This window comes from Littorina saxatilis, linkage group LG5 (genome assembly GCF_037325665.1).
Source record: "Littorina saxatilis isolate snail1 linkage group LG5, US_GU_Lsax_2.0, whole genome shotgun sequence".
Classification (NCBI taxonomy): Eukaryota; Metazoa; Mollusca; class Gastropoda; order Littorinimorpha; family Littorinidae; genus Littorina; species Littorina saxatilis.
In genome coordinates this window covers 55354400-55375353 of record NC_090249.1, presented here as the reverse complement: position 1 = coordinate 55375353, position 20954 = coordinate 55354400, and the positions used below count along the sequence as shown (strand labels likewise).

The 20954-nt window shown below is 39.4% G+C and overlaps 1 protein-coding gene across 1 annotated transcript in view; it reads right to left on the bottom strand.

Annotated features, from left to right (window-relative positions):
- Positions 1 to 11661, bottom strand: part of LOC138967808 (uncharacterized) — a 51056-nt gene extending 39395 nt beyond the window's left edge. Inside the window, exons 1-2 of the mRNA XM_070340466.1 lie at positions 11590 to 11661; positions 4661 to 4780 (exon numbers count right to left, since the gene is read on the bottom strand). Coding sequence (XP_070196567.1) covers positions 4661 to 4780; positions 11590 to 11661 — 192 coding nt within the window. The remainder of the gene's footprint in view (positions 1 to 4660; positions 4781 to 11589) is intronic.
- Positions 11662 to 20954: the final 9293 nt, after the last annotated feature.

Genomic DNA, 20954 nt, shown 5'->3' with positions numbered 1-20954 from the left:
CACGAAAAGCCGGATATGACGTCATCAAAGACATTTATCAAAAAAATGAAAAAAACGTTCGGGGATTTCATACCCAGGAACTCTCATGTCAAATTTCATAAAGATCGGTCCAGTAGTTTAGTCTGAATCGCTCTACACACACACACAGACACACACACACACACGCACATACACCACGACCCTCGTTTCGATTCCCCCTCGATGTTAAAATATTTAGTCAAAACTTGACTAAATATAAAAATTTTTAAAAAAAATCCCGACCTACCGACCCTATTTTTTGGCCTATGTTACCGTAAAGAGACCTATTATTTTTTTGGCCTTAGCAGGAAAGCGCGCTTTTCTGTATTCTTGTTAACTTTCTGAGCTTGTTTTGAATGCAACCTATCATATATATATGTTTTTAGAATCAGGAAATGATAAAGAATAAGATGAAGTCATTTTTGGATCGATTTCTTAAATTTTAATCGTAAGACTAATTAATCTATTTTCGTTAATCCCCCCGCGGGTTAGGGGGAAGAATTTACCCGATGCTCCCCAGCATGTCGTAAGAGGCGACTAGAGAGAATATTACATGGCTTGCTGTGTCGTACCAGATTTACACGAGTTGGTTTTTTTTTAAATATTGAACTGCGAGCGAAAGCGAGCTGTTCACTTTTTGAAAAAGCAACGAGTGTAAATCTGGTACGAGACAGCAAGCCATGTAGTATTCTGTTTATCCTACATACTGTACTTACGTGTATTTGACTGAAAGACGCTTGTTTTGGAACCTCGATCTCTTCTAAAGCCTCGTGCAATCTATTACGTCAAAGTAAAGAAACGTCACTCTGAAAGTGTGGCGTGACGTGTTAGTTCTAAAAATTCATCGAGGGTAATTAGCGAGCGCAATTTTTTTTTCTATAATGACGTTTGTCTCGGTGACTTTGGCATCATAAGCAGTGGAAAAACAGGTCCCTGCCAGACTTGCTTGACATGACCTCATTTACATGATATACACACGTGTGATTTGAACGATTATTATCTCACGAGTGTCTCTCTCACGTATGTAGGATAAAACGGATTATGTCACACGCTTTCCTTCTTTGCCACTACTAAAGCAAACGTGTGCAAGATTGTATGTTACACGCTTTGGAGCATGTGCAAGAATGGATTCAAACTCGAAATCGTCCCTCCAAAAACCCCAAAATGCACACACGACTTTTATTTCTCCTGCTGTTATCGTTTCTTCTCTTTACAAATTCTTCAACGCTGAGAATACTGAAAACAGCATCCCAGACGACAGTACTGTTTCCATACGCGAATTTAGCTGCCCTTGGAAAGTGGCTCGCTCAGGAGGCCTGTTAGTCTGAATCTAGAAGGACAGAGTTATGAACATAGATGACAAAGATCCCGGAAAGAACAAACATTTTGCGGATGCAGACACAGAAAGACGTCATGAAGATTGCAATGCTTCAAAAGATACAGGCTGTGACGATGACTGTGACGTCATTCACATATACCGAGACGTCATTTATAGTTGTTCGGTCACTTTCGTCAAAAAGTAGATCTCTCCACAATGGCTGCTCCTGTGTTTAGGTTTATCAAGCGTGAGTACGCAAAATGTGTTTGTTCTCTCCTCTGTTGAAGCTGTGAGACATAATCGCCATTACGAGCTAGTCGTGTGACAGAGAGTTTTCTTGCACACTCGACTGCTACTGTTTCACTCCGGCTAAAGCCGTCGTGAAACATCTACAGTCTCGTGTGCAAGAAAACTCTCTGTCACACGACTAGCTCGTAATAGCGGGTACTGTTTCTCCTTTTACCCTTGTTAAGTGTTTCTTGTGTAGAATATAGTCAATGTTTGTAAAGATTTTAGTCAAGCAGTATGTAAGAAATGTTAAGTCCTTTGTACTGGAAACTTGCATTCTCCCAGTAAGGTAATATATTGTACTACGTTGCAAGCCCCATGAGCAAATTTTTTATTAGTGCTTTTGTGAACAAGAAACAATTGACAAGTGGCTCTATCCCATCTCCCCCCTTTCCCCGTCGTGATATAACCTTCGTGGTTGAAAACGACGTTAAACACCAAATAAAGAAAGATTTTCGTTAATTGTGATCACATTTTAAAGGTCCTTGTCTACATTTTTATACCGAAATCGCCATTTGACCATTAAAATACAGAGTCTATTATCTACAAATATCAACAATACACCCCCTTTCGATCAGGAAAGACGAAGCCAGTGTAGCCGTTTGAAAATTCATTGTAGTATTCCAGCGTAGTACTCATAGTAGGATATCCTTATTTGGAAAATGCCAAGCGCAAAACTCCTCTCAAATCCCGTGCATTTCGTGCGTTTAAAAAAAAGCGTGGACAGCGCTCCAGTGTCAAACTGTTGCTGCACTTGTTTGGGCGTGGCTATAAGCATAGTGACATGAATTTGATTGGTCAGTATTTTTAGGCAAAGCACATGTTCTCAGCAAACAGAAAACAAAATATTGGAAGCGTGAGTCACGCTACCCAAAAATAAAATCTTTTTTTACATATATTTTTTTCTATAACTTTTTTCCCCATGGTTCATTCATCATCTGACATAACTTTTTAGCAAAATCTAACCATAAGATTATTGAAAAAAAGCAAAAATGTAGACGACCACCTTTAAGAGTAAACATAACATATATATATATTTTTAGATTTAGAATGTGATGAAGAATACGATGCAATCAATTTTAAAAAAAACCGCGGGTTAGGGGGAGTCCCATATTGGTTGGGACGAGAAAGAATTTACCCGATGCTCCCCAGCATGTCGTAAGAGGCGACTAACGGATTCTGGTTCTCCTTTTACCCTTGTTAAGTGTTTCTTGTATAGAATATAGTCAATGTTTGTAAAGATTTTAGTCAAGCAGTATGTAAGAAATGTTAAGTCCTTCGTACTGAAAACTTGCATTCTCCCAGTAAGGTCATATATTGTACTACGTTGCAAGCCCCATGAGCAAATTTTTTATTAGTGCTTTTGTGAACAAGAAACAATTGACAAGTGGCTCTATCCCATCTCCCCCCTTTCCCCGTCGCGATATAACCTTCGTGGTTGAAAACGACGTTAAACACCAAATAAAGAAAGATTTTCGTTAATTGTGATCACATTTTAAGAGTAAACATGACATATGTATATATTTTTAGATTCAGAATGTGTTGAACAATACGATGCAATCAAATTTTTTAAAAAACCCGCGATATAACCTTCGTGGTTGAAAACGATGTTAAACACCAAATAAAGATAAAACGAATCAATTTTAAATCTGTTTGCGAAAAATCGATTTTAATGACAACTTTTATGAGCAAACTCATTAATTAACTGTTAAGCCTCCAAGCTAAAATGCAATACCAAAGTCCTGGCTTCGTCGAAGAATACTTGACCAAAATTTCAACCAATTTGGTTGAATAATGAGAGCGTGACAGTGCCGCCTCAACTTTCACGAAAAGCCGGATATGACGTCATCGAAGACATTTATCCAAAAAAAATCAAAAACAATCTGGAGATACCATACTCAGGATCTCTCATGTCAAGTTTCATGAAGATCGGTCTAGTAGTTTTGTCTGAATCGCTCTACACACACACACACACACACACACACACACACACACACACACACACACACACACACACACACACACGCATACACCACGACCCTCGTCTCGATTCCCTCCTCTACGTTAAAACATTTAGTCAAAACTTGACTAAATGTAAAAACCAGATACATTAAAATCTTTGTTTGGTTTTAACAAAGTTTCCTGTAATGCTGCACCAGCAGGACGACATTTGTGTAATAATAAACACAGCTCTTTATTGTTGGCTTGAGCTCCTCTAAAGTTCCTTTGTATGATGTTTGCCATTTTTAAATCGGATTATGTGGTATCTACTTCCATTGTCTCCTCAAGCGGTTGTATATCCCGTGACTACCCTCCGCCTCTCCAACCTCCGTTTGCTCCTTGAGCCAGAGGTCCAAAGCGATATGGTCTGAACACGTATCCGGACTTGACCAGCCAATTGATTGAAGCGGGTAAGCCTCCTTCAACCTCTTGTCTTAGACCAAGAAATGGGCCAAAATGATGTGTTGGTCTACCTAGTTTACAGAGCCGCAGCTAAGTCGATACCTCAATCATCAGGTCATAAGCCCAGATCAATACAGGTCGCAGCGCACGGCAAACACGCCGGTTCTAAAGAAGACCACAGAGAAATAGTAGAGTGTGATAAAAGAGTGTTTAGAAAAGAGAAATATAGGTGAAGGATCGACTGAGTCATTAGACATAAGAATTTATCTAGAAATCTGCAGGTGTTCTAGGGAGAGTTTTGTGGAAATGAAATACAGGTGAAAGTGCCGGAAGGCAGAACTAAGACACGAGAAGAGAGGAAAAAGGGTGAGGTAGCTTAGTTTAAACAATCCCGCCGCGTGAAGACGACCCCTGCATTTGTATACATTAAATGTCTTATCCCCCAAAAAAACCACTTTATAGATTTATTTGGATTAAACAAAAATGTATTCAAGGACGGAGAAAAGTGCATTCAAAAGGCGTGTTTGTACGAGCATGGGTCGTTTGACAAAAGCATGTGACATACGGTGACAGAAGGAGTCTTGGAGGCACGTCTGTGATGATGGAAGTACCAAAAAGATCATTCATACTTACTTTAGTGCTGGTGGGTCCTGTGACGAACGTTGACGCATTCTCACGTGCCACTGTAATAGTTGCTGTTGTTGTGGACACCTGTGGTGTGGGGTATCCATTATCTGTCACGCTGATTGTGCACTGTTGACACAAACACAAGTATAAATAGAGATTACACAGTGTTCTATTCATAACTTACGTGAGGAATTCCGAGAGACTTTCTTTATTTAGTGGGGCACTTACGGGGGTCGAGGCTTGCCGAGACCCCCTCAGTGCCCCACTAACCAAAGAAAGTCGCGAGGGATTCCCAACGTTAGTTGCAAAATAACATTGTATAATTTCTTTAGTACACGTTTAATGCGTTAAGACGTGTGTTTTTATGTTTTTGGACTCATCGCTGCGTCTATTTAGGGGAAGGGCTGCTAATATGGACCATATTTTGTTTCATGCTGGTAACTAGCTTGTTTTCTTGCGAAGAAGTTTCATTTTGTGTTTGGTAGTCCTTCTGTCTTATGTTAACCGTTAGGCCTAATTAGAGTGAAATAGCTTTGATAGACATTCAGCAAAAATTAGATACAGAAAAAAATCACAAATGGTCCATATTAGGAGCCTGGGCGCCTAATATGGACCAGTGAAGCGGCCTTCACGAATCACTGTAAAAAGCCCCCTATATTTCAAAATAACATGATACAACTTAGTGTGCAAGTCAGACTAATTAAAATATGCTTTAGATTTATCTGTTTCGGGTTGATGAGAGCATTATTTGAAGCACACCAGGAAACTAAACAAGCTTTATATCAAAAACAGAGTAAAAATAAGTGAAGTTATCAACTTCTACGAAAAGAAGACTATTTGTTACATTTTTTTAAATCTCGAGGGCTAGTTATAGGTCATTTCCAGCAAGCTTCTTAAAGACACAGTAAGCCTCCCGTAAACCATCACAGATACTGTCAGGCTTTTACACACAGTACAAACACCCTTTAATTTAAACACTCACACCTTGAGAACATCCTAGGTGCCCTCCGGAAAGAGCGAGCAATTTTCAACGAATTTATTTTTGCGTGGTTTATCTTACCCCTGAGCCATCGTGAACCCGTGTGATCCAGTTTCCCTTTTTCACAATGTAGTCGTCAGTTAGTAATTTGAATGCGACTCGCTGTGAGCTTATCTGCAATAGCACATTATTATGTACCTCTTGACTATGATACGCACAAAACAAACGGCTGTGGTTCACAAGAACTCTCGCGATGGCTTTTGACTGTTCAGAGGAACTGGCGATAGGCATAAACCGTCGTCTGCTACGAGAACCACGACCATGCATGACCCTGCTTCCGGGCGTTTCTTTTTTCAAACTTTCAAAACTTCGAATTGTACTGATCTTGTCTTGATGAAAAAAGAATTCTTTCCATGATTTAAGAATATTTGTGTAACAAGAATTCTTTTATGATTTAACAATGTTTGTGTAACAAGCTGTCAATTTATTGTTTAGATTTTAAAAGTTAGGTCTAGCGCCAAAACGCACCACGGTCCGATTTTTCTCTGAGACAATCTGCAAAATTAATTCTTTAAAAATTGCTCGCTCTTTACGTAGGGCACCTAGGATTTTCCCGTTTGGTGAGCGTTCAAATGGAAGGGTGTTTGTACTGTGTGTAAAAGCCTGACAGTATCTGTGATGGTTTACGGGAGGCGCACTGTGCATTTAATGATGTCTGTTCTGTGTATTGCTAACAGCCAAGTCTCGCATAAAGAGCTTAAGGCGGTGTGGCAGGAATGCTTAGAGAGGAATCCAGACTGAAAAGGATGAAACAGATTCATTTGTTCTATATATGACAGTAGGTGTTTTTTTATGTGCTTTTTAAGGGTTTTAAATAGAACAGGTAAGAGAGAGAGAGGGAGACGCTTTGGCACTTTATTGTCATTAGCTAATAAAAGCCTTATAGACAAGGTAAAACAACAACAATTTCTGCATCATTCATGAAAGGGGTAAAAAGAAGAATGAACAAAACAGCAATAACAACAAAAACATAGCAAACCGGTTTATGAGCACGAACAAAGAAAGAAACAAACACGATAACCATAGGTAAACAAGTTCTCAAAACTAAGGGTAACAAGTCGCGTAAGGCGAAATTACTACATTTAGTCAAGCTGTCGAACTCACGGAATGAAACTGAACGCACTGTATTTTTTCACCAAGACAGTACAGCTTCGTCAATCCCCGCGAGAAGGAAATCGCTCACCTCCCACGTGCAAAACACAGTGATAGGCACACGCCAGAATAGCGCGGTAGCGTATTGTGCTAAGCAGGAAAGCGCGCTTTTCTGTATTCGTGTTAACTTTCTGAGCTTGTTTTGAATACAACCTATCATATCTATATGTTTTTGGAATCAGGAAACGATAAAGAATAAGATGAAATCATTTTTGGATCGATTTCTTAAATTTTAATCGTAAGACTAATTAATCTATTTTCGTTAATTGTGATCACATTTTAAGAGTAAACATGACATATGTATATATTCTTAGATTCAGAATGTGATGAAGAATACGATGCAATCAATTTTAAATCTGTTTGCGAAAAATCGATTTTAATGACAACTTTAATGAGCAAACTCATTAATTAATTTGTAAGCCTCCAAGCTGAAATGCAATACCAAAGTCCGGGCGTCGTCGAAGATTACTTGACCAAAATTTCAACCAATTTGGTTTAAAAATGAGAGCGTGACAGTGCCGCCTCAACTTTCACGAAAAGCCGGATATGACGTCATCAAAGACATTTATCAAAAAAATGAAAAAAACCGTCTGGGGATATCATACCCAGGAACTCCCATGTAAAATGTCATGAAGATCGGTCTAGTAGTTTTCTCTAAATCGCTCTACACACACACACACACACATACACCACGTACACCCTCGTCTCGATTTCCCCCTCTACGTTAAAACATTTAGTCAAAACTTGACTAAATGTAAAAAGCAAGGTATAGTATGTACAGTCCCCGGCCAAAGAAACGCAACTCATTCGCGCCCACTGTTGCGAGTGATTTTTCGTCATTTTCAAATTGTGAACCAGATTAGGTAAATCAAAAAGAAAAACAGATTCGTAGAGGATATTTTATTGGCTCTATGACCGGCACGGTTGGCCTAGTGGTAAGGCGTCCGCCCCGTGATCGGGAGGTCGTGGGTTCGAACCGGCCGGGTCATACCTAAGACTTTAAAATTGGCAATCTAGTGGCTGCTCCGCCTGGCGTCTGGCATTATGGGGTTAGTGCTAGGACTGGTTGGTCCGGTGTCAGAATAATGTGACTGGGTGAGACATGAAGCCTGTGCTGCGACTTCTGTCTTGTGTGTGGCGCACGTTATAGGTCAAAGCAGCACCGCCCTGATATGGCCCTTCGAGGTCGGCTGGGCGTTAAGCAAACAAACAAACTGGCTCTATGAAAAATACATAGTATTTAATCGTCTTTATTTTCTACTTGTTCATAAATTGTGTTATACAGGGTTGGGGTCAAGCGAGTCGGGATTACAGGCACTCGTGTCTCTTCAACATGCTTCAAAAATCGTAAAAATGCATATTTTTTAACAAGGTAAAGACATTTTTGGAGGAAATTCATTTCTCAACAACACCATTTAATTAAATTTATTCACCAAAACTCTAACAAATGAGCAAAGATCACTTAGACAGTGTTAAAAAGGGTTGTTTGGCAAAAGCTCATTCGCACGGAATCGACGTGATGAGTTCTTTAAAAAAAACAATTGCTATATAGCCAATGTCAAAAGGTGCTGTGGGTACGCTAGGTATTTTATAAGTTCTGTAACTATTTACTGAATGTACACTCAGATGGAACTTTTGGTTTTTCTGAGAGATTAATGAATAAAGATGATCGCAGAGAAAAACCAAAGACTAACTATAAACAGTTAAAATTCTGCTCCTCATTCATTACGCAAATTAGTGCTTTTTAGGGACGTATTTTGACAAGGTGTTTGAGTACTCTCGATAGTTTTAGAAAAAATGCTAATAAGCTTTTTTCTGGGCAGTTGGATTTAAACCAAATGATTGCATGAACCCCAATACATAGTTCAGTGTGTTTTTCTTCCCATTTGTCCGCTTTTTAAAGAAATTATTAAAGTTTGAAAATTGCGTGTCTAGCGTGACTCTTTGCGTCACAAAAACTCAAACTTTAAAAAAGCTTCCAAAAAATGTTGTTGTTCAACTAGATACACAAAAGAACCAGTTTTGAACAAAAACTGTCGGTGAAAAGGAAAAACAATGAAAATAACCACTATATTTTGAAGTTTGGTACCATTTCTGGCTAATTTAAGCTTTGTCGTCACAATGTCACACTAGACACTTTTTCTTTTATCCAATTTCCTTTTTTTTCCACAAAATTTTTAATTTCTTTCTTTTTTTTTTGCTAGCAGTCAGAAGCAAATCAAATGACTGCTTCATAATCACAGTTTTTGAAAAGAAGAAATAAAAAGGAATTGTCATTATTGTGTGACAGAACAATTTGTCGTCACAGGTCACACTAGACACACGACGTCATTTGTCCATCCAAACAAAATTTATGTAATTAAAACCACTGTTTTAGAAGATTGATTACGTGCTTTAATTATCGACAAATGCTTGTTCTTCATCACTCTCTTGAGATGACCAGGAAGAAATAATAATGGGCCAGAATTCCCAATCATCTAGGCCGTTTTCTGAACTTCGCGCACGGCGCGCTAGTGTTAAGACCGCGGCCCAAAAAACACAGTCCGGTGCCCAGCGATGCTCGGAATACAAGAAAAGGATGAAAAAAAACCGACCAGGAGTATGCTGCCTACCTGGATAGACAGAACGTGTTGAGCAAGGCTTGGAGGGAACACGGGACCGATCAGTTCATTTGTGATGTTTTATGAAAATCCCCACAGAGAATTTTGAATTATTATTATTATTATTATTGTGATCATTTTTATGCGCCTAATCTAGATATAGCCCTAGGCGCTTACATATTAATTTCTGCCGTTTGAAATGGAATGTTCTACAGACAGACAGACAAACAGACATTTTTTACACACAATATATAACGCATTCACATCGGCCAGTAAAGCTCAGTAGCCTATTAGGCGAGCATTCACCTTTCACGGCCTTTATTCCAAGTCAAACGGGTAAATATAACATGGTTCGTGCTGTTGTTGTAAATGTTATTAATAAGATGATGCACGGAAAGGAAGAAATTGATTTGATGGATATCCCCTCTTATCGTGGTAAGAAAGTACACAACGCACAACAGTTTAGAAAAGAATTAGTAAGCATAAAAGTTGTTGAACCGTGTGCAATTGGATTTTGGAGGAGGAAATTTAATTATGAAATTGACAAGAAAGATTGGCTGATGAGTTTTGAATCGGTTAAAGAGACAAGGCTACGAGTATTACAATGGAAATTACTTCACAATATTTACCCCACAAATATTATGTTATGTAAAATGAAAGTTGTGGAAGACAATATTTGTTCACACTGTAGTAATAGCATTGACTATATAGAACACTTTTTTTCTTTGGCCCAGTGGTGCTTGAGTTTTGGAAACAAATTGAATTTTATATTTGGGTACAGTTGGATAAACAGATAAAGTTAACTGTGCATGAAATCATGTTTGGAGTTAAAAATCGAAAAATGCATGCAACTCTGTTGAAAGAATTAAACTGTATAATTTTGGTTGCTAAAATGTGCATAAGTATTTATAAGAAAACCAAGGCTTCAATGCCTCTTTTTGTTATCTTCGAAAGGCAACTGCAGATCAGAAATATTTATTTTTGATTAAAAAGTTCCAAGACAAATATTTAGTAATTTTTTTTTTAATAAAAACAATTGTAAATGTTACCTCCACCATCATTACCCCCCTGACCCCCCCCCCCCCTTTCACTCTCTCTCTTTCCCTCTATCTCTCTCTCTCTCTCCTCTCTCTCTCTCTCTCTCTCTCTCTCTCTCTCTCTCTCTCAGTACAGAAAGATGTCTTTATAATGAATTGTCAGAATGTATTCCAAATAAGTGTGGTCAATTGTGTATCTATCCATCCGTAGATGCCTTTCATTTGTTTCATGGATTTTAATACTATAGACTTTTTGAGTGGTAAATGTTGAAGGATGAAAGAAAATATATTGTGAGTGGACGGATGCATGTTATTCATTAAAAGCCCCGCAATGATGTGCTTGGCAACAAATATAAAAAAAAAGAAATAAAAAAAAAGACTCCAACATTACAAACCTTAAAGGCACAGTAAGCCTCCCGTAAACCATCACAGATACTGTCAGGCTTTTACACACAGTACAAACACCCTTCCATGTGAACGCTCACTAAACGGGAACATCCCAGGTGCCCTACGTAAAGAGCGAGCAATTTTTACAGAATTAATTTTGCGGATTGTCTGTCAGACAATCGGACCGTGGTGCGTTTTGGCGCTAGACCTAACTTTTAAAATCAAAATAATAAATTGACAGCTTGTTACACAAACATTCTTAAAGCCATATGTACTCGATGACTATACACGCTAATTGCTTTACCAACAGCTGGAGACAGACTAAATTAAGTTCCCTGCAAAATATTGTGGTCTAGGACCCCTTAAATGTTGAGATATTTGAATTTTGATTTTGATCTGGATCGTCCTATTTATAGATTTGGCAACACATGTAACGTTGATGCAAGGGAGAGAACACCGCGGCTTTGTTGACATCCTCACTTTTTCAGAGGCTAGAACAAGCTGTAATGCATGTATTATGGTCCGCGCATGGTGACGTATCGTCATTATATGGTCTTATGGTGCGTTTGACATCGATTGTGGGCAAACTACACTTTGTAAACACGGGAGTGCGTTAGTATGCCTTTAAATCATAAAAGAATTCTTTTTTCATCAAGACAAGATCAGTACAATTCGAAGTTTTGAAAGTTTTAAAAGAGAAAAGCCCGGAAGCAGGGTCACCCAAGGTCGTGGTTCTTGTAGCAGACGACGGTTTATTCCTATCACCAGTTCCTCTGAACAGTCAAAAGCCATCGCTAGAGTTCTTGTGAACTACAGCCGTTTGTTTCGTGCATAGTCAGATAAGCTCACATCGAGTCGCATTCAAATTACTAACTGACGACCACATTGTGAAAAAGGGAAACTGGATCACACGGTTCACGATGGCTCAAACCACGCAAAAATAAATTCTTTGAAAATTGCTCGCTCTTTACGGAGGGCACCTAGGATGTTCTCAAGCGGTGAGTGTTTAAATGAAAGGGTGTTTGTACTGTGTGTAAAAGCCCGACAGTATCTGTGATGGTTTACGGGAGGCTTACTGTGCCTTTAACATTTGACCAGAGTCAACTAGTCTTGCGTCATGTCAGGGCGTTTTCTTGTCCTGGGAATATATTTCATGACCCCACTGTGACCTTGAAATGTGACGCAGGTCTTCCATATTTGTATCATCTATGGAGGACATCAAACCCTGGAAATGTGGAAGTTTCAAAGATGTAGCCCCAAAAACATAAAAAACAATGATACTTTTTACTTTTTGTTCACCTTAGACGGCCTGCTATGACCTTGATATTTGACAAGGGAGAACCAAACTCGCATCATATTTGGATATCATCAAAACATAGAAGTATGGGAAGTTTAAACGCTTTCGCTACAAAGCATTTTGAGAAAATTCCAAATTATTCCCTTTTTGACCCGAAGACAACCCCACCGTGACCTTGACATTTGACAAAGGTCACCCATATTTATATCATGTGTGTAGGCTATCAAACTCTGGAAATTTGTGAAGTTTCAAAGATGTAGCCCCAAAAACATAAAAAAAAATGATACATTTTTTTCTCCTCATTAAGACAGACCTGCTATGGCCTTGCTATTTCACAAGAGTAAACCAAATTGAGCATCAGGATTGGATATTATCTCAACAAAGAAGTGTGTGACGTTTAAAAGCTGTTGCTTTAAAACTTTTCGAGAAAATACCAATTTATCACTTTCTGACCCAATACGACCCCGCCGTGACCTTGAAATGTGACGAAGGTCAACTACTCTCTCACCATGTCTGGAGGTCATACAATCATACAAGTATGTGAAGTTTCAAAGCTTTGACTTCAACAATATCTGAGAAAACCTCAAATTAAAGAACTTTTGTATGGAGCACATACCGTTTGTGACTGTGATAGCAATAAATGAATTCATGTTGCTAACATACACATTTTATGCGCTTTTACCTTGATTATATTTAATCTACACCCCAATACTCATATGCGAGCTCAGTAGAAATGAAAGTTCTAGAAAAAAAATGGAAAAAATCAGGTTTATGTCCTTACATGCCACAAGAGACACTCGTCAAGCCTCAACTTAACACAGCCGTTGTGAAAGATTTTCCCTTTTCTCCTTTAGAAACCATATACTGAATGTGTTAAGCAACTCAAAACACCAGTCATTTTACTTTGGATGTACTTTGATTTTCGAAGCTGTCAGACATCACCTTTTGACAAGTGTCTGGTCTACACGATCAGGCTATAAGTTATAACTAGAAAAAAAAGTGCGTTTTTTTGTTTTTGTTTTTTGAACATCAAACGATTAGCGATAGTGATTCGTATGAATACTATGAAGCCAAACGCATATTTACACACATGCACACAAATACACACGAACATATGCATACACACACACACAGACACACACATCCATACATACAGATAAACAAACAGACAGACAAACGAACAAAGTCGCGATGTGCAGGAGCGCTACGCAGAGCTAAAATGGACGCCAACTGTCACTTTGGTGATCGCTGTCCCAAGCAGTTTGTCAGTCACTATTTCTCCAAAGTTATATTTCTCACATTTAAAACAACGGACACAGAGGCAAAGACACACGCAAACACAAACACTCATGCACGCACGCACACAGAGGCGCGGACACACATGCACACGCCGGCCCGCCCGCCTGAAGGCACAACCACAACACACACACATGTAGGCACACATTCACACACACACACACACACACACACACATATATATATATATATATATATATATATATATATATATATATATATATATATATATATATATATATATATATATATATATATATATATCCCATGACCTCCCTTCTTTGTCTCTGTTACTTCAGTATGGGTATATATGTTGTATTTTTATAGCTCAATAAATACATCATGGACTCAAAAAAATATATGATAGTGCAGATTCCGATTTGGGCGAAGAACTACTTTGCTCCCGACCTTTGACCTCGCGCCGAACAATGTGACACATTTGTATGAAGTTCCAAAATCGTATTGCACGGCTCAGAAAACCATATCAGTTGCACGCAAAAATGAATCTCAGAACTGATCTGATGTATGAGATGCAATAAGCAAACGTTTCTTTCATTATGAAAGCAATGCAGGTGGGAAAAAACGAACATTCAACTTACAAGATAACCAGATGCTAGCGAACCAAAACAAAAACACGAGTACCCTCCCCTTGCTTCGTTAGCAGACGACTTTTGAGAATCTGTCAGACCGTCCTTACCTGGCACGGTTGGGCTTCGCTATCATCAGCTAATCGAGTGTGGAAGAAAACTCTGTCACACGACCAAGTCGGAATAGCATTTATGTCTCACAGATTCAACAGAGGAGAGAACAAACACGTTTTGTGTACTCAAGCTTGACAAACCTAAACACAGGAGCAGCCATTGTGGAGAGATCTACTTTTTGACGGAAGTGACCGAACAACTGTGAATGACGTCTCGGTATATGTGAATGACGTCACAGTCATCGTCACAGTCTGTATCTTTTGAAGCATCGCATTCTTCATGACGTCTTTCTGTGTCTGCATCCGCGAAATGTTTGTTCATTCCGGAATCTTTGTCATCTATGTTCAGAACTCTGTCCTTATAGTGTCAGACTAACAGGCCTCCTGAGCGAGCCACTTTCCAAGGGAAGGTAAATTCGCCTATGGAAACAGTACTGTCGCCTGGGATGCCGTTTTCAGTATTCTGAGCGTTGAAGAATTTGTAAAGAGAAGAAACGATAACAGCAGGAGAAATAAAAGTCGTGTGTGCATTTTATGATTTTTGGAGGGACGATTTTGAGTTTGAATCCGTTCTTGCCATGCTCCTAAAGCGTGTAACATACAATCTTGCACACGTTTGCTTTAGTAGTGGCAAAGAAGGAAAGCGTGTGACATTGAACTATGTTTAGACAGTTGTAACGACGTAGAGCTCTCAGAATCTTACAAACGTTTTTGATGGCATTTTAAATGCGGGCTTGCGATTCAAATTTAAGATTATGCTAGTGCTACTCTAACATTGGGTGAAAGTTCCAAAATGCTACTCTTTGGGCTTCACAGGGGTTGGCAGCTATGAAACAGGGTCTTGAAAAAATCTTGTTTGGGATCGTAAAAGGAAGGGCGTCCTCTAAGGGGTAGGTGGGTAACGAAGGTGAGTCGTGTGCAAGTATTTGCTTTTCTTGTTTTTGTTGTTTGTTTGTTGTTGTCATTTTCTGGATATGTAATGAAAGACTGGTCCATTGATGATTTCCCCACGGAATACAAAACATATTCTAGTTATACCTTACGGGCGGGGATGTAGCTCAGTCGGTAGCGTGCTGGATTTGTATCCAGTTGGCCGCTGTCAGCGTGAGTTCGTCCCCACGTTCGGCGAGAGATTTATTTCTCAGAGTCAACTTTGTGTGCAGACTCTCCTCGGTGTCCAAACACCCCCGCGTGTACACGCAAGCACAAGACCAAGTGCGCACGAAAAAGATCCTGTAATCCATGTCAGAGTTCGGTGGGTTATAGAAACACGAAAATACCCAGCATGCTTCCTCCGAAAACGGCGTATGGCTGCCTAAATGGCGGGGTAAAAAACGGTTATACACGTAACATTCCACACGTGCAAAAAACACGAGTGCACGTGCGAGTTTCAGCCCACGAACGCAGAATAATAATAATAATACGATAATAATACGAATATTTATAACGCGCACATATCTCACCAACAGGCGACTCAAGGCGCGCATAGAAGAAGTTATACCTTACCATTTCTACTGGGTGGTTATTTAAATTTGGTTGCTTGGTGTTTTTTCGAACAATACACACCTCTTCAAGTTAACAGAGAAATAAGCAGAGGGGAGAATACTTTTTGGTGAACACCAAGCTACCTAACAAATAACCACCCAGCAACCAGTCCGAATCCTCGTTAGCTCATAGGTTGAAAAACCACACTGTGTGGTCACTACTTGGTGACTTACTTACTTACTTACTGCCTTTCACGCCTGGTGGCGTGTAGGGCAGCGACAAAGGACCATACTTGGTGACTGAAAAGTTCTAAATGCTCAAATGTTCGAAAGAGGAAAGAGCTCAAACATACTGCATTTACACTATCCATTTCAGGTTTCAACACACAGAATCCAATATAAGATCCATAAGTTTGGTTGTTTTCTAAATCAAAATCAACGTTGTTCCAGACACAAGGTCTCAAGGCAAGTAACTCTCATACTTTGTGTAGAAAATAGAGTTGTTCACATTTTGCATTTGAACAAATAAAAAGACAGTAATCTGGAGGTCAATTATATTTCACTTCATAAATAGAACTTTTTACCCGAGATACTTAAACATGAAAAGAACGCAAAAATATTTGCCTTATCGTCTTAGCAGAACAACAACTATGTACTTTATTTTATTTGAAATTAAATTAACTGCTATAAAGAGTTTGCAGAATTGCACAATTTTCACAGAACTTTTCAACCATGGATTGATCACGAGCTTGTGCAGGTAGACTGGCTGAGTGAATAATACTTGATATAAATAATTGTCAGTAAGTACTGGTGTCACATGACTGATGTGAACCAGTTGATTGGCTAATGGCGATGCGCTAAAACTGTTAGCGCACTCTTGGAGTGCGCTAACTTTTCCACAGAGCGTATTCTTACGCCCTTTACCTAAGCAAGACTGTGCTCTCATCCTCAGAATTAATTACTGACATGTAGCTTATATTTTCCACAATACCAAATGACCATAAATTCCCTGCTTCTCAATTAAAGCAGAAGTGGGTTTTTTTCTGACAGATTGCATGTGCCTGTGCCACAGTGCGACTGCCACTGATTTAAAAATACAAGCCGCTGTGTTTCATCTAATTCTCGCCGACTTGCATAGATTCTTCTCATCGTGTTAGTGGCATGTAGCTTATCATCCACATTACCAAATGATGAGTTAATATAAAATTCCCACCCGCTAGCAGAAAACACAAGTGTTATTCCGATAACGTACCAGCTAGACCAGTTTGGAAGACTGACTCGATCGACTCTGTCATACGTAGCCGCACTGACTACACTGAAATACGACTGCATCAGTTCAGTAAATGAATGGTTTCCGAATTATTATTTCAAGGCAAGAACAATCGTAATCGAAAACGTGTAGGGTTCAGAACGTTCTTACCATTATAAGACTTATTACCAGCGTGCCTCGTGCGTGCAGACTCAGTCAGTGCAGACTGCATGCAGTGGTTTGATTGCCCCAGCAGACGACATAAACCCCGCTCAGCAAATTAACATGTTGGGCAAATGTGAACGAAAAAAACGATGGGGATATAATACGTGTAGGGTTCAGAGCATTCTTACCGTTCATATTTAGTATCAGACTCCCCGATGAGTGAAGATACAACACGAGAAATATGCCACATTTGTTTTGAAAATGTGCGAACCGTCGAGTCCCGCGGCTTCGAGTCAATTCAAGGGGAGTCACTCCGCACAGTCAATCCGTCGAAGCTCGACTGGAGGTTTCGAATCGCAAATAATGAAGAGCACAGCCCTTTCTCCGAGGTCAAATGAGGTCTCTCTGAAAGATCATCACTGTTCAGATTAACGCTACACTGGAATTTACCAACAGAAATTAAAATGCGTGTGACGAAAGCACGACACACTTGAGACACCACACACAAAAGTAGATCTTTACTGTACACGACCTGACCACACAGTTATGCCTATTCAAATGCGCGTTGCAAAATGTGCGCTTGGAATCTTCTTTTTTCTATGGCGGTACTGACAATATCGTTATTGAAACAATCCCAGTGCACTAAGGGATTTATAGAGCAAATCTCGAAAATAATTATTGAACTCAGCGCTATGCGCTTCGTTCAATAATGAATTTTCTCGATTTGCTCTATAAATCCCTTAGTGCACTGGGATGTCTCAATAACTTAAATTATGTGTGCTGTGGGCAGGCTGTCTGTCTGTCCAAAGACAACAAACTTTACGTTGAGCTGTTATCTCAGAAGTTTATACAGCTAGACCTCTGAAACTTTGCACACTTTTAGGGTTTGATGATTTCACGAAGTGACCCCAGTTTCGTTGACCCTCATCAAATTTTGGGGTCACAGCGGGGTCATGTTCGTTTAATAAAAACTTAACGTTGATGTTATCTCAGATGTTTTTTGAGCTAGAGCTTTGATGGTACGCACACTTCTAGGTTTTGATAATCTACCAACTTGACATAAGTTTGATTGACCTTCGTCAAGTTTTGGGGTCACAGGGGGTCATGTTCGAATCAAAATATCTTAACATTGATGTTATCTCAGGTGTTTGTGTAGCTTGAGCTTTGAAACTTTGAACACTTGAAGGATTTGATAGTCTACCGACGTGACCCTAGTTTCCTTTAAACAGTATTTTATTCGTAAACAGACACATGACAATATAACAACATCATTAAGAAGGAGCACAACAAGTTTAAAACTTATGGTAAGTGCTCACATAAACATTCCTGAAATTTCATGGCGGATTATGATAAAAAAAAAAAAAATAAAAAAAAAAATGTGACCCTAGTTTGGTTGATTCCTGTCACATTTTGGAGTCACAGCGGGGTCAAGTTTGTAAAAGCTTTACATTGCGGTTTTCTCAGTTATTTTATTAAATTTCACTGAATTGTATGTGTTATTAACCAGCAGACATGACAAAAATTTGGCTTATTTTAATCAAATTTTAGAGTCCCAGCAGTTAGTTAGTGGAATCCTCCTTTTAAGACTACAACACCCTTAATTAAGGCTTATGGACATGACGAAAAAAAAGTCATATAAAGCAATTGCTTTTCTTGATTTATTTCTTTGTAAAGTTGAAGAAAGGTGGATTAAGTGGGTTACACACCTTTTCTCAATGAATATAATTATATTAAAAATAATGGTCTTGATTCTCGGTCATGAAAAAGCACGCTGAAGCTCACAGTTTTCATGATCCACTAACTTTGACCATTACTTTTTAATATTTACTGAGCATGTTACCTGTACTTATTTCCCAATAACTCTTTAATCAGAATTTGTGTGGTGAAATCACGTATGGAAACGGATCTCTGTTTGTTATATTGCAGGTGGAAAATGGTGATTCATGGGGCAATCGATGGCTTTAGCCGGGCCACTACCTTCCTCCATGCCTCCAACAACAACAGGTCAGAGACCGTTCGGGATCTGTTTTTGGGTGGAACCCAACGCTTTGGACTCCCGTCAAGAGTCTGCATGAACCATGGTGGCGAGAATCTAGATGTCGTCAACCTCATGAACGAACACAGGGGAGAAGGGAGAGGCAGTGCGATGCAAGGCCGCAGTGACCATAACCAAAGGATCGAGCGTCTCTGGCTCGACGTCTGGAAAGATGTGGTGAACCCCTACCATGGCCTGTTTACTGCAATGGGAACACCACAGGCAGAAGGTGGTCTGGGGATACTGAACATGGACAATCCCATTCACTTGTGGGCCCTCCACTATATTTTTCTGCCCAGGCTGAACCGGTCTCTACAGTGGTTTGTGGGACAGAAGAACCATCAACCCCTGAGGACAGAGCGCAACAGAACTCCCCTGCAGCTCTTCTTCAGGGGGATGCTGGAGAGACGAGCCAGCACATCCACAGCAGTACAGGACTTCTGGAAAGGGAGAAGCCTTCGATCGATAATCGAGGACCATCCTTTGCCAGACAGTCGTCAGGATGTCCCTGCAAAGGCTTGCCCCCTTTCTGAGGAACAGCTCGTGCAACTAACGGAGCGCATTGACCCTCGGAGTGGGCCACCCACCGATCAACATGGTCAGATGTTGTTCTCCAGTTCGTTGCCAACATCCTTGAGTAAAAAAAAAGTCGTTGCCAACATCCTCGAGTAAAATAAAAGTTAGCTTGTGGACACCCCAAACCTGAAGTGTATAGCAGACCTGTGAACCCATACGATTTTGCCATATTTTGTACGCTTGATTGTCCAGACTACAAGCAGATTGGTCAGTGGAATCACAAGAAAAATGCATTGTCTACTTTTATTTACAAGCGCATTCCAAAGCCGATCCAGTGTTTTGACACATGATTACTGCTTTTGTCAATGAAAGAAGCATTAGTTTTAAACATATTTGTAAACTTATTAGGCTACTTGCCCTATCCGCTCCAGCCACGTAATCGTGCAATAAATCTGCAATATCTTGCATGGCGTTGGGAGGTGTGCCTCAATGGGTATGCTTTGAGACCTCAGAGTAAGGATGTGTCTGGGTGCAGACACTTCGCCTTCAAAAAAGTTAATTTGCACTGAGCAGCATTGGGCTGCAACAATGAAAGCCTCAAAAACAATCACAAAGTTTGTTCAAAGTACCAAGCATTGGTTTAAATCTGCGCTCTAATTCTAAACCAATCTTTGTGAAGTTGAAAGTCATACAAATAAAGCGAAATTATGTCCGCTGTGTATTTTATTATTTTTAAACACAGGTACTGCACCACGAAAACAATATTGCTAAAAACAAAAATACGTACACTTTGTGAAAGAAAGTTGTAAAGAAAGTTTTACACAATGATTTGCCATTAGGTTACCTGTTTAATTGCACCAAATTTCTTTTGATGTGTCTATAGTATAGATTTATAATGTTGAAAATTGCTGAAAGTTTTTAAAACAGACTATTGTTTTTGAAAAAGACCTTAGTGTATTTTTAGGTTTATTGATGCTAGATATATATAATTATATGGCTTACCCAATCCAACGTATAAAGGAACTCATTGTTATTCAGCCATTAAAGACATTTTCCGAATTACAATGGTTTAATAGCCAACTTGCACAATTCCCCTTTTGGACAGCTCTCTGGTGCGAAAGATAAGGAAGGTTCCCTTCCCTTCGGGGAAAACGTTTTGCTCTCACAAGCACTGGTGTTCTCTGGCTTGTGTAAAAGACCCAAAATAAAATAAAAACTCAATCGCCTTTCTTTTGTATACAGGACATGCTTGGGTACTTTGAACGAACTAAAGGATTATTCTTGCGGCTATTATTGCCGCAGCCAATAAACCTTTAACGACTTTGTGTGTGTCGGTGTGTGAA